We start from the raw sequence: 13720 nt of genomic DNA, 5'->3' as shown, positions 1-13720 counted from the left end.
TGCGACAACCAGTAAGAAGTAGATAAAGTATAAACAGTAAATATTTACATGCTGCTGCTGCAGCATCACCTGGATTCTATAGGAACCGAGCTTCGTATGAACCCAAAGTGGAGGTTTTATGTTTGGGCTCATATTAACGGCCTCATCGAAAAGGGCATTGATAGATGGTAATCATGAGAATATGATTCTGTTGATAGGAATTATTCTGCACTATAACCAACACAAGTTTAAAAAGTATAAAATTAAATTAAGAAATTTAAAAAACCCCCGCCAAAACAACTTTAAAAAGTAATGAAATAATATTTACTGCCTTCAAGTTCAAATAATTCGTAACTTGTGTAAAGTTATATTTTAGTCAATAATTGTTGTTAAGGTGTATCGGGGGACCGCTAATGTAGATGTTTGATTTCACATAACAAGTTTAAGGATCAATTCACAGCGTCATCGCGATCATTCATTCTGAATCGAGATAGGTAACCAGCGACTTGGCGCTTGTAGGTTGTAGTTTACTTGGCGGTCCCCCGACACACCGTGACAACAATTATGGACTAAAATATTACTTTACACAAGTTAGGAATTATTTGAACTTAAAGGCAGTAAATATTATTTCATTACTTTTTAAAGTTGTTTTGGCGGGGGTTTTTTTAAATTTCTTAATTAAAAGCTCAGAACGGGTCATGGCTTTTCTTGATTACCACAACGCGTTGTGGTCGAATAGCACGTCAGCCACGACACGAATTATTTCGCTATGTGGTATATTTTCTGTGATTACCAGAACGCGTCGTGGCCGTTTCACTATGACCACAACGCGTTGTGGGCCATTTTTTCGCCGCTCACTGAGCGTTTTCGGTCTTTGAGCGTAACATATAATTATATACGGTCGAACCTCCGTTTTTTAAGTCGGCTAAATAGTTTATGATCATTATGAACATTAGCTAAATTAAATGAGTATCATTAACGATACCTCCACACATGGGCGTACCGAGGGGGGGGGGGGGGGTGCATCATTTTGACGTCCCTACTAAGTATATTATCTAGTACTTTTTTCTATAAAAATTAAGAAAACTAATTTTTGCCATTTGTTTGCAATACAATATTTGTACTGCTAAAAATTATTTATTTTTATAAGCACCCAGCTTATGAAAAATCTGATTTGCATCCCCCGGGCCCAGAACCTGGATAATTTGCCCCCCCCCCCCCCCTGGCACCAGAACCTGGGTAATTTGCCCCCCCCCTGGCCCAGAAGCTGGGTACGCCCATGCCTCCACAAATTGAGCTATTCAATTTGAGAATCGAACGCAAGCTGTGCCCATTGCCCGAGGCAAAACCAAAGAACTATAAATATTTTAAAGTATAATCAAGTTACCAAGTATTGGGGATTATTATAAAACCTTTGAACTGGATATTTTAATGACAATAGGTGACTATTATTTTAAGAATGAAACTGGTTTTTCAAGAAGCAACTCAATCGCTATATTTTGACCTATTCGACTAAAGATCGACTAATAAAAAAATAAGAATTTTATTGTTCGTTTTCGAACTCGAAACGGCTCGACATATTTTTCATTTTAATAACTAATTTAATCGTCGACAAGTCCCAGGAAAGGACGTAAGATACATCCATACTAATATTATAAATGCGAAAGTCTGTCTGTTACCTCTTTACACCCAAACCGCTGAACCGATTATGCAAAAATTTGGGATGGTCGTAAGTCGTAACTCGTATGGAGACACTTATGCGGGCGGGCGTCATATTTTATAGTACCTAGTTTGTATCACGGAAAAATGCGCTTTAAAATGATTTAAGTAGGTTCGGTTAAAAATTCAGGTTTAGTTACTCCTATCTACTTGACTAAAGTCGAGTAACTATAACTATTGACTTATTGAGTAATACGAGCATTTACAATTTTGCCGCCTGTAGGCTATTAAATTTTTGCCGCCCCTATAACTGACCTTTGAAATTCAATACGTTCGCGTTAGTTTAGTTCACAATCATATCCCACCAAAAACATTTTTTGAAAAATTTTGCTGAAACGACCACACAAAGTTTTACACTGTGCGGTAGCGAAACGGCGAAGCCATACATATTTACTGGTATGTAGAATTTGTTTAAGTTAGGGTCAGTAGAGTTAGGCCGTGTAGATTCAGAAGCTTGGCTCTACATGAGATCTCAATCTTTTTCACAGGGTAAATCGTAAACCCTATGCGGTCGTCTCGGCAATATCTTACAAGAAATGTTTTTGGTGGGATTTTTTATTTCTGTAAGAAAAAAAATGGGACTAAATTTGCCGCCCCTCTAAATCTGCCGCCCTAGGCTCCAGCCTACTTAGCTTATTGGTAAATCCGCCACTGATAGCTGTCCTGAGAGTCGGGTAGAGTCTCCTCTTAGAATTAATCTGGTTTCCAGCACAAAAATACTCTCCCATCCTGCAGGTACAGCCGAAAGGGTGAACGCGAATTTTATACAATTTTTTTTAAAAGCAGGCTTCAGGTAGCAATGGTAGCATTCATATAGGTTGGCGACAAACCAACCAACTAAGGGTGGTTTTTCGACCCTAAGCCAATACGAATAAGGTTCAAGTTTCACATTTTTGCAGCTGTGTCTGGGAAGTTAGGTATCGGGTACTGTCCCGAATCCCGATTTATTGAGAAATAATGTCAGTTTACAATGTTTTCGTATTATGCAGTCCTATGACTAAACGTATATATACGGACTACAGTAAAACCACAGTAAGTACCTATTTAAAATAATATGACGTATCATGTATCTAATATATTATGTCGCAGTCATCTGGTAGAATCTGCTATTTGATTAAATGACTAGCGAATTTCATTAAGCGAAACTATTGAATTTTTGACAAATTACCAACTCGTCATGTCATTTACTGTAAAATTTAACGTTAAGAATGCACCTGACCCTAACTTGAGTACATACTTAAACCTAGATCTCAGAATCTGTAAGGTCTAGAAAACTGTTTTTTTTGCACAAGTAACTTCAGTTCATGAAGATTAAATGCTCAAGACGAAAACACGATTACTGAAAAAATGCTCGATAGTTTCTTTTTTTTTAAAAACCTTGTTTTAGACACATTTTTGCTTGGATCTTCGAAGTTTGCTGTCTTTTCTTTAATATTTTTTAATATCTAAAAAGGCATTGATAAAACCTAAATTTGCTCAAAATAATTTTTTCATAATCATTATAGGTACATAGTTCGTCTTTTATTCAAGTAAAACTAACTTGGCGATGTCCGATGAGGCTTGACTTTTTCACCTGGCATATGAAAGACGGGCGTGAGCGTGAAGAGAGAAGGACGATGTTTAATTTTTTGGGTCAGTAGCCCTCTTAAAACTAAAGGCCAATTACTAGTCTAGTCTACTGTAAACTAAATGGTTCCATTCAATAAATAAATAAATAAATAAATCTTTATTTCAACCCATCAACAGGTCATATTTTTAAATTACAATGAAATTTAACTAAGTACCTATTATATTTTGAAGTTAAAATAATATTAAGATTAAATTAAATTTAGAATTATCAAAAGTAGACTTTGAGCATAAGAACCACCGCTCAACGATTCACATGCGCAAGGTAGTGACTTTACGCATATGAATCATCGAACAATGATTCATATACTCAAAGTCAAACCTATTTGCTAACACTTTTAGAATAGTGTTGTCGCTGCCCCTCACCTTGCGCGCCAGAGATGTGCATGTGCAATGAATTCGCTAGTCATATACTTAATTCAATAAAATAGAATATTCACCGTGATGACTGTGACTGTCACAGTCATACGTCACATGTATGTGTGACAGTGACATAATATACAGACATAACTAAAGTGCCTGAATCGTGATTCGTGCGCACACATAAGCTTGATTTCAGATATTATTATGAAACAAAACAAAGCACGACGACCTCTGTGGGCTGTGGCTCAGTGGTGAGCACGTTGGTAGCTCAAGCCGGGGGTCGCGGGTTCGAAGCCCGCCGACGGAAAAAAAAGTTTTCAAAGTTCCTGGGTCAAGGCAGGCGCGGTCGCATCCTGAAATTTTTGGGGGTGTCACTCAATAGTCACTACACTATTTTTTTTTCTTTCTGGGTTTTCGTTCTGGGTTGCCAGCTGTCTAAGGTCGGACGCAGTGGTGGTTAGGGGATAGATAGAAATGTCCTTTTATTATTTGACAAGAATTTGAGATTTTTCAATTTGACTTTAGATTTTGGGGGGCGTCATGTCCCCTGTGACCCCCCCCCCCTTCGGACCGCGCCTAGGTCATCGATGTGTATTGTATTAAATATGTGTATCATATTATAATAAAAATCTTAAATGTATGTATAGTATAAAAGTATTAAATATACATATTTACGTTGTCTGGTAGGTACCCGTAACACAAGTCCTTCAGGTACTTACCACGGGGCCAGACTGACGTGGTGTAAGCGTCCATAGATATTTAAAAAATATATGTATTTAAATTATAATATTATTAAAGCAGTACCGCGCAGCACTTTTACATTATGTTTAGTGAGTTTTTAAGAACACGGCTGAAAGTTATTCTCCAGTGTTTTTGGCAGCAGTTTATCTATTATGGTATTGTTGATAGGTAAACATTTTAACGAAAGCAAATCTAAAGCGCTAGTAAAATAGTTCAGTATTATATTTTATTCTTTTTGTGAAAAACTATCAATATTGCTATCTTAGACCTCGGTCTAAGACAAGGAACCATTAAGAAAAACGCTACAACTAAGTATACACATTTATTGTAAAATATTATTAAAATATATTTTAAAGCTTTTATAAACGGTATCATATTTTTGGCTTCCATTTTCCTTACGTCATAAGTTTAAAAACTGCACTTTTCATAAGCAAGAAGCGTGTAAAATCGGTTTAAATTGCACTTCCTACATTTTTGTAGTAAAAATACAGCAATTTTTAATTTTGTGACTGACAACACCTAAGTAAACAATTTTAGTACATTCTATCAATATTTTTATTTAAAATATTAAATGTTATATTAAAGTTGAGTGTTATTCATGTTATTTCAATAACACTCAACTTTAACATTTTATATTATGTGGCACCTCACCACATACCATAAAAATATGTTATTCGGACTCGAATATTTCAAATATTATTCAACATTATAATTAAGTGGAAATGTAATTTATTGATACTGTATAGTATTTATTGATATATGATAATATAATATTATATTGATTATTTTAAACCAGGCATTGTTTTTCAACTCATATTTTACATTTAATATAAGATTTGGAAAAATCAGTTAAGACTATTGGCATACAATGGGCATACACTCTACTGGCTACTGCTTACTTTAAACATGCCTAAACGTTAAGATTGAAAAGTAATAGTCAACCAAAAAAAACATCAAGGCATCTTCGACAAGGATTTAAATGAACGTGGCGTAAAAAGGAGCTAACGCTGCCATCATACACATCATTTTTGACAGTTCTCCTTTACCAGTAGCGCTCCCGCCCACGTTCATTTAAAACGCAAACTCGTCTAAATATTAGTATGATTACCTTATATTATTATGTAAAAGGTCCCACATATTAACAGTCCCCCTGCAGGCTCTGGTCGGCAGGCTGCCTGACAGTCATTGACCGTCGATACAAAATCGTCAGGGACCTGTGAGTCTGTGGTCTTTTCCGATCAACAGGCGACGGCCTGCCGCGCCGGCGACTTGTTAATGAGTGGGGCCTTAAGACTTGATTCATATGCGTCCGCCCGAACGCGCGGTTTGGTGGCTACACAGCGAGATCACAAAAGCAAATGTATTTAAAGGGGCCCATTCACGGCAGGCCGCCTTGCCGTCCGCTGGCTATACAGGATAGTGAATAGTGTCGTTGCCGACACCATTCACTATCCTGCATAAGCCGGCGCACGGCAAGGCGGCCTATCGTGAATGGGCCCCTTAAGTGACAGCTCCACCGCGCCGCTATTTAAATAAATCGTTACATACTATTGCTTGTAGTCTCAATCGCGCGGACGGATATAAATCCAGCCTGAGAGGCAAGTTTTGTTTTGGTATGTTACATTGGAATGGATCACAGATAAATAGCAGTCTATAATTGCCTCGAAAATTTTGATCTCAATATAAATATGTATAGGTGAATACAATGCTACCGCCTACCAATGCGTGGATATTATAATGAATTGTCATTATATTATCCACGCATTTACTGTGTGGATTGCAATGTTGCTTTAGTTCGGTGAAGTTTGCTTGCATTCTTATCACAAAATAAATTGAAACAGAGCTAAGCAATACACATTGAAATTCTAGAAAGAGACAGGTAGAATGCACGGATGCAGTTGTCCTTGTCTTACACACAAGAAAGTTAAAACGAAAATGCTGGGTACGGAGATACTTAGAGTCCCGGGAAAGGACATAAGATACTTTTTATCCAAGAAAAATGTACGGTTCCCGCACCATATAAACTACTTTTGGTACAACGGAGTTCCAGCGTCATCTAGTAAACAATATTTTGTCACTTTCTAAAGCCAATACAATTTCGCTCAGGCCGTTATTGGCTAAAATATCAGATTTTAGCAGAAGCAGTAATCTTTGTTTTTATTCTTATAAGCTGCTTCCTCTTTCTGTAACTTGACTCTAGCTTCTTCCACCATCTTCATCATTCTATTATCAGCTGCACAATCTTCTACAATTTTTGTGAAGAATTCTTCTGAAAAATAAAGTATTTATATCAGTCACAAGCCTAATGAGAAAGGTTCTTTGTATGTCGCAGTCATCTGGGTTGAATCTGTTATTTGATGAAATGACTACCAAATTCATTGACTGAAACCATTTAATTAGAGTGACTAAAGGTAAAATATGACAACAAAGACATGGCTATGTATAAATTTTTTAAAGTGATTGTGTAAATGTTTCTGTACAGTTTTTTTTATTTGCATTATGATAAAATCTACAAGATTAAAACATTTGACACTAACCTACATTCTCGCCAGTCTTGCTGGATGTGAGGAAATGACCGCTAAGGCCCTGAGAGTATGTGGCCACAATGTCCTCGGGAACCTGCCGCTCCACTGCACCCATGTCCAGAAGGTCCTTCTTTGTACCACATAAGTACACCTTACAGTCCTGGAAATCAGACAGATTTTGGATTAACTTGATGTCTTAAATCAACACTTATCTATTTTGTACAATACCTTAGAAGATGTTACTTTTTCAGTATTCTAAAGGTACAGTAAAAATTTTTCTCAATTTAATGACACGTGCAAATGTAATTATAATTATAATCTATGTAAAAAGAGAAAGAAACCGTCTAAATTCTAACAGTATATTTATCAGCTGTTTTGCTATAATAAAAGATATTACCCACTTCTTCTACAGTTCGTAGTTCTTGCAGCCAATGTCGTAGCCTTGTCCAAGATTCCAGCGATGAAGGTTCATAGCATATTATAGCTGCATGGGCACCTCTATAGTACATTCTTGTCATGGCTTCATATCTGTAAAATTTTATATTTATGTTTAAAAAGATATTAGTTAAGTATAGTCTTAACATTATTTAAAACTAGCCAGATAGGTGCTTAGAGGTTATACATAATAATATAATATGTACTTATATCACAAAATGTATTTAGATGTAAGGCAATATAAAATATACCTTTCACTGCCAGCCGTATCCCATATTCCTACATTAAAATCTTTTCCATTTACATGCATTGATTTTGCACAAAATGCTGCACCTATGGTCTGCAAAAATATCAACATGTAATAATATATTTATTTATTACACTGACTTTTCCAATTTTCATAATAAAAATTGTATTTATGAAATGCTATGAATACGACGCAAAAATCCCAGACAATAGATTTTATAATATTGATGAATCATTCCAAAACAGGAGTTTGATACTAAAAGATAACTTCATTAGTTTATGGTGTAGTTTGCTTTAATTGATAAAGTCATTAACGTAGGTTAGGTAAGGTAATTAATACTTAAAATAAACTTACATTCTGATAGGGTGTACTAGAATTAAAATTACAATTAACAAATCTTATAACTAAGCTTGTTTTCCCTACATGTTCACTGCCTAAAAGCACTATCTTGAAATCGCATCTACTCATATTGGGTTCTTTGCTACTTTATCACAATTAGTAGATAACAAATGACATATTAATTAAGATGCATTTAACCTTATTAAATTATGATAATTAAAGTGTAATAAGTAAATATTTTTATAATGTACTGATAAATCAAATCTTTGCACAGATTACTAGTATATATTTGTAGAATCTTTGTTTGGATTACATCTGTCAAACTGCTGACTGCAGCAAGAGCAAGTCTCCTCCTCCTTCTTTTTTATTAATGGCTCCAATGGCAGCAATGACTGCAGCCCACAAGTGTCAATTTGACACAAATTTGACGGACTTTTTCTTATTATAGCACAGTTTTGGCTTTATAACCATGGCCAGTGTCAAGTATTAATTAATGGCGCGAAAACAATATGTACAATTTTCGGAATCGTTTCTCTTTATTGTCAGGTCAAAAGTCTAGTCAAAGTCTGAGTAAAAGTCAATACAGTCAAAGAATCAAGTCGGTCGATTCAATAAAGTGGTAGACTTTCGACGCAGTTGAGGGTACACAAAAAAAATACGTTTTTGGAAGTTGCATTTGCCTACACTTGTGCACTTTAACGAATATCTAATACCAACTCGATTTTTAATGCGTAATTAAAAACCGAGTTAACACAATTTTAGAAAAATAATACAAAAACAACCGCACTCTTTCACATTCCCGAAATCCCGACAAAACTCTGACGGAAATTTAACATTTGACACTATCTGGACATTTTTAGGGTTCCGTAGCCAAATGGAAAAAAAAGGAACCCTTATAGATTCGTCATGTCTGTCTGTCTGTCCGTCCGTATGTCACAGCCACTTTTCTCCGAAACTATAAGAGCTATACTATTGAAACTTGGTAAGTAGATGAAGTCTGTGAACCGCATTAAGATTTTGATACAAAAATGGAAAAATTATTAAAAATTTTAGTGGTCCCCATAGGTACAACTGAAACAAAAAAAATTTTTTTTCATCTAAGCTTTGTGTCTGGGGTATCTATGTATAGGTCTTAAAAAATGATATTGAGGTTTCTAATATAATTTTTTTCTAACCTGAATAGTTTGCGAGGGAGGCTCTTCCAAAGTGGTAAAATTTCTGTTCCCCCCCCCCCCCCCTCTTATTTCTAAAGTAGGGGCATGATAATTCTAAAAAAAATAAATGATGTACATTACTATAAAAACTACCAACGAAAATTGGTTTGAACGAAATCTAGCTAGTAGTTTTTTTATACGCCATAAATGGTTAATCTTAAATTGACTTCCATTAAATCAACTGAAATGTAAAAATATATCAAAAACCTATAAATTTCATAAAAATAAACCTTATCTTTTTTGGGAACCTTTCATGGGCGAGTCCAACTCGCACTTGGCCAGTTTTTTATATATAATATATTTTATGAGGCAAATACGCATAATATAAGGTTCCTTTCCTCGCTCTCTACTTACTAGTTACTACATCACTTCTCTTCTCAGTAAACTAAAATCTAATATTAGCTATAAATATGTAAAATAGCAAGCTGCTAAATAAGTAGTAATGTATGTTTTTTTATTTGTTAAGTATTGTTTAATGTGCAGATTCTAGCCTATTGTGGATTTTTAACAAACGCTTTTGTCGTCTTAGAGATATTATAAATAAAAAAAAAATACTTTGACATTTAATTAATGTTGCCATAATTAAACATTCAAAATACAACAAATATATTCATGAAAAAAAATAGAATATTATCTTTTTCTTATTTTGATTTGTTTATGATGGAATATATTCTACTATTTATCTACTTATTACCGCCGAAAATATTTAAATTAACTGGTTGTTGGTATGGACCATCAATCAAATATTCCACTTTGTAATAATTATTGTAGTTCTTTTAATTAATTTTTACTAAAATACGTACAATCTCTAATATAATTATTACTATAAACCCGTGTCTATCTTTTTAAAGCATAGTATACCCACTTGTTTTTATTAATGTAAACAATTGTTTAAATTATTTCAAATTAAATAAGTGTAAGTATCTTGCAAAGTCTAATTGTAAGAATTCTAATTCCTACCTAAATTGTCTTACCTTATGAAAAATCGATACGGTGGTCGGTGTGAATGTGTATGCCCTCACAATTTAGCATTCGTCAACCTTTCTGAAATACTTACCCATATAGTAATACCGTAACTTTGCGGAAGAGTCCGTATTCCGTCCTATTCCTGGTCTAGTCGACGGGGAATAAGTAAAAGGTGATCTTATGGCAAATAACATCAGCTGTAATAAGCTGTTTTTGTTAGTTTTAATGTATTTCATTATTTAAAACTATTTTAATAATTTGTGGAGGATTGTTGTTAAAGATAAATTATTATCCCAAAGAGTTTTTAGGGTCCTGTACCCAAAGGGTAAAAACGGGACCCTACTACTGAGATTTCGATGTCTGTCCGTCTGTCTGTCTGTCTTTTTGTCTCTAAGCTGTATCTCAAACATAGCTAGACTTCTGAAAATTTCACAGATTTTACCTTCTGTTGCCGCTATAACAAAAAATACAAAACATAAAATATTATAATTAATATTTCAGGGGGCTCCCATACAACATACGTGATTTTTTTGGATATTCAAAATTTTACAAATCGGACCAGTAGTTCCTGAGATTAGCGCGTTCAAACCAACAAACAAACAAACTCTTCCGCTTTATAAATTATAATATTATATAAATAAAAAGTATAGAATATATAACCAGCGGTCAAATTACTAGTTAAGAAGCAAATAAATTAATTTTAATGATAAATATTAACAATAATATTAATCATTAAAATTTAAATCATTAGTGTATCTCTGCGGTGTGTCTATCTTTGTGATGGATGCACGAGATAGAAACTTTTTAATTTGAAATCGTTTAAAATTCATATTTTATAAGAAAATAAACAATTTATATAAAACAATAAAAAATTGCTATAAGTAATAGTAGTAGTACTAGTAGTGTTTGGTTAGCACTTAGCAAATAATATTTTTACTAACTTTTAGAATTTGCAAAGAAATCAATAATCATGACTAAATAAAAAGGATTAGCTTTTTATTTGAATCTAAACTTTACAAAAGATTTGAATAGCTTTATTTCATTTTTAATTTAAAAATACAACATCATGATTTGAGTAAAAATAATATTTTCGTAATTTTATAACAAAAATATCGTTTCTCTTTACACAATACACTATGAAACATCGATTTTTTTATTTGTGTTATAAAACAGTGTGTAAAGTTACAACACACATAAACTAGCAATAAGCAAGGTGAAGCCATACAAAAGGAATAACCTCGCGTCGCAGTCGGTACCGATAACACGAGCGCCGTTATCAACGTTGAAGTAATAATACAAGTGCCAACTCAGCGGTCGACCTACCTATAACTATCGTTTTTCTACACTGTTTCCTCTGTTACCTACTCGTCCCACACCCATTGTAATGTTGCTAAGTTAAGCAGTAATAAAGATTTTTCTGATAATTTTAATTATTAAAAACTTATTTAGCTCTGCCTAGTAAAATTTGTAATTTTATAAAAATATTCCAATATGAATAAGCTAAATATTAAGTTTTAATTATGTTTTCTGTAAAGTATTACCGAAATATGAAGCACATTCTCAGTTACATGAAATCTGTGTCATGCTCGTGTTCAATATATTTCACATAAGCAACAATAGTTCTATTTTCAAGAAAATAAGGCTTACTTTTCAATAGCGTGATATGCATAAGGGCACGTTCTTTTTGACGTCTGTAAGTATGTCATGTACTTCGCAAAGTGGTAGAATTTTAGGAAATGTTGCCAGAGTAAAAATTAATTTGCCTTTTTCATATCTTTCGCAGGCAGTAGCATCACCTTCTTGCTAAAGAAATGGACGTTGGGTCAGTTTTTAGGTTTTGCGAATTTTGTTTATATCTCCGACAATCGCGCTCGTAAACTTTTGTAATCACTTTTAAAATCGTTCCTTTTGCACAAGGATGTAGTGCGTGCATTTAGAAATGTGTTTATTCGTGTGAATTAAGTGTTTTCGTTTGGCTTACTGAACACCATTTGCTGCTATTACAATTGATTAGTTAGTATATGTGTACAGTAATTTTCTCAAGCGTTTTATTGTTTTAAAATCGAAAATTTGTTGGTAATATTAAGTTTAATTGACTTTCTAGTGTAAAATAATCGTTTAAGTGTTAGGTTTAAACTTGTTGGAGTGGTTAAAATAGGTTTTTTTCGTTAAAAGGGAAGATGGTTTCTTTCCTTTAGGTAAGTAAAGATTAATGACATTTTTAACTGCTTTCCGTAGTTTAGATAAGGAATACAAGCGAATGTTCGTTATAACGAATACTTCTAGATGGCAACTGTTAAATTATTTTGAATAATTAATTTCTGTAAATGTACTCAGAGTTCAATAACTTTGCTCTTGAGTCTGATTCTGATGTCAGTACAGTTTACAATATCATCATGGTCAAGTACTCAACTTATTATATATAGTTTCCCTTTTATTGGTAAACCATAATTGTATTGTAGATGCAGATAAAATAAAAAATATTATAAGCATAACCTAATGTTATTCTTGGTTGTAAAAGTTCATCATAAAAACTGTGCTATTATTTACTTTATGTACATATTTACAAATAGATTTTAATATATTATAATAAAGTTTTATCTAAGATAATATATATATATATATATATATATATATATATATATATATATATATATATATATATATATATATATATATATATATATATATATATATAGATATTATTTTATCATGTAAAGTTTTATATAAAATAATATAAATTTTATCCCTCGATCATGGATTCCTGGAAATCTATTGTTTTCGCGGTCGAATTACGGCAGATTTAGTAAGTTTAAAATTGCTTTACTTAAGTAATAAAATAAAATATTAGCTAATAAGTAAAATCTAATAATGATTTAGTAACTTTTTTCTGCTTTTAATTTAACGAGAACAAATTTAGTTCCGATGGTTATAATGCTACTAATTAATCCACCAATCCCCAGGCAGCACCCTGCTGCCGCATAACAATTGAAAATCTATTGTGTCTGCGATCCCCACGATTGAAGTATTAAGTATTACCACTCTACACATATTTTTAAAAATTAAGTAAGGTTTTTTTCATTTATTCTTTTTTGACAAGTAGAATACAGTCTTCTAATTTCTTAAATTCATTCTAAATAATACCTCAATTGTGAAAAATCCAGACACAATAGCTATTCTATTGTTATCGCAGTTGTATGTGACCGCTTGGGGCTTGAGACATTAATCTAATAATTAAAGATGAAACTATGATTGTCTATCAAAAGATAACAATATGGATTAGTGTTTGACATGAGAAGCAATTATTATTAATGAGAGCCCTAGAGCAGCAGTTGGCAAGCCACGGCCCACAGTCTTTTACTTGCAAATAAGTTATAAACATCAAAATAAATTGAGTTTCTAAAGTGCAGCCGTTAATGTAATAGCTAACATGTGGCCCTGGCCAACCAAAAGTTTGCCGAATGCTGCCCTAAAGTAATAGGGCAACCTAGTAAGGGCACTGGCAACCTCCCCCTATTTATTTTCTAACTACATCTTAAAAAAAATATATATTTTTAATTAAAATT

General features: G+C 33.3%; 2 protein-coding genes across 5 annotated transcripts in view; one reads left to right on the top strand and one right to left on the bottom strand.

Moving 5' to 3' along the window:
- Positions 1–5514: 5514 nt before the first annotated feature.
- LOC121736703 (ras-related protein Rab-24-like) lies at positions 5515–8226 on the bottom strand. Its single transcript, XM_042128069.1, has 5 exons — positions 7990–8226; positions 7640–7728; positions 7355–7481; positions 6966–7113; positions 5515–6697 (listed from the first exon to the last, which is right to left on the bottom strand). Exons 1-5 carry the CDS (start codon positions 8101–8103, stop codon positions 6561–6563), a joined length of 615 nt encoding a protein of 204 aa, XP_041984003.1. The 5' UTR covers positions 8104–8226; the 3' UTR covers positions 5515–6560.
- Positions 8227–11955: 3729 nt separating this feature from the next.
- LOC121736501 (zinc finger and SCAN domain-containing protein 12-like) overlaps positions 11956–13720 on the top strand; it is a 28295-nt gene continuing 26530 nt past the window's right edge. For all 4 annotated transcript variants that reach the window (XM_042127728.1, XM_042127726.1, XM_042127727.1 and 1 more), the window contains exon 1: positions 11956–12352. The gene's annotated coding sequence lies outside the window, so the exon portion shown is untranslated. The remainder of the gene's footprint in view (positions 12353–13720) is intronic.

This window comes from Aricia agestis, chromosome 19 (assembly GCF_905147365.1).
Source record: "Aricia agestis chromosome 19, ilAriAges1.1, whole genome shotgun sequence".
NCBI classification, from domain to species: domain Eukaryota; kingdom Metazoa; phylum Arthropoda; class Insecta; order Lepidoptera; family Lycaenidae; genus Aricia; species Aricia agestis.
Note: the sequence above shows the minus strand (reverse complement) of the source record. Positions and strands in the feature narration are given on the sequence as shown.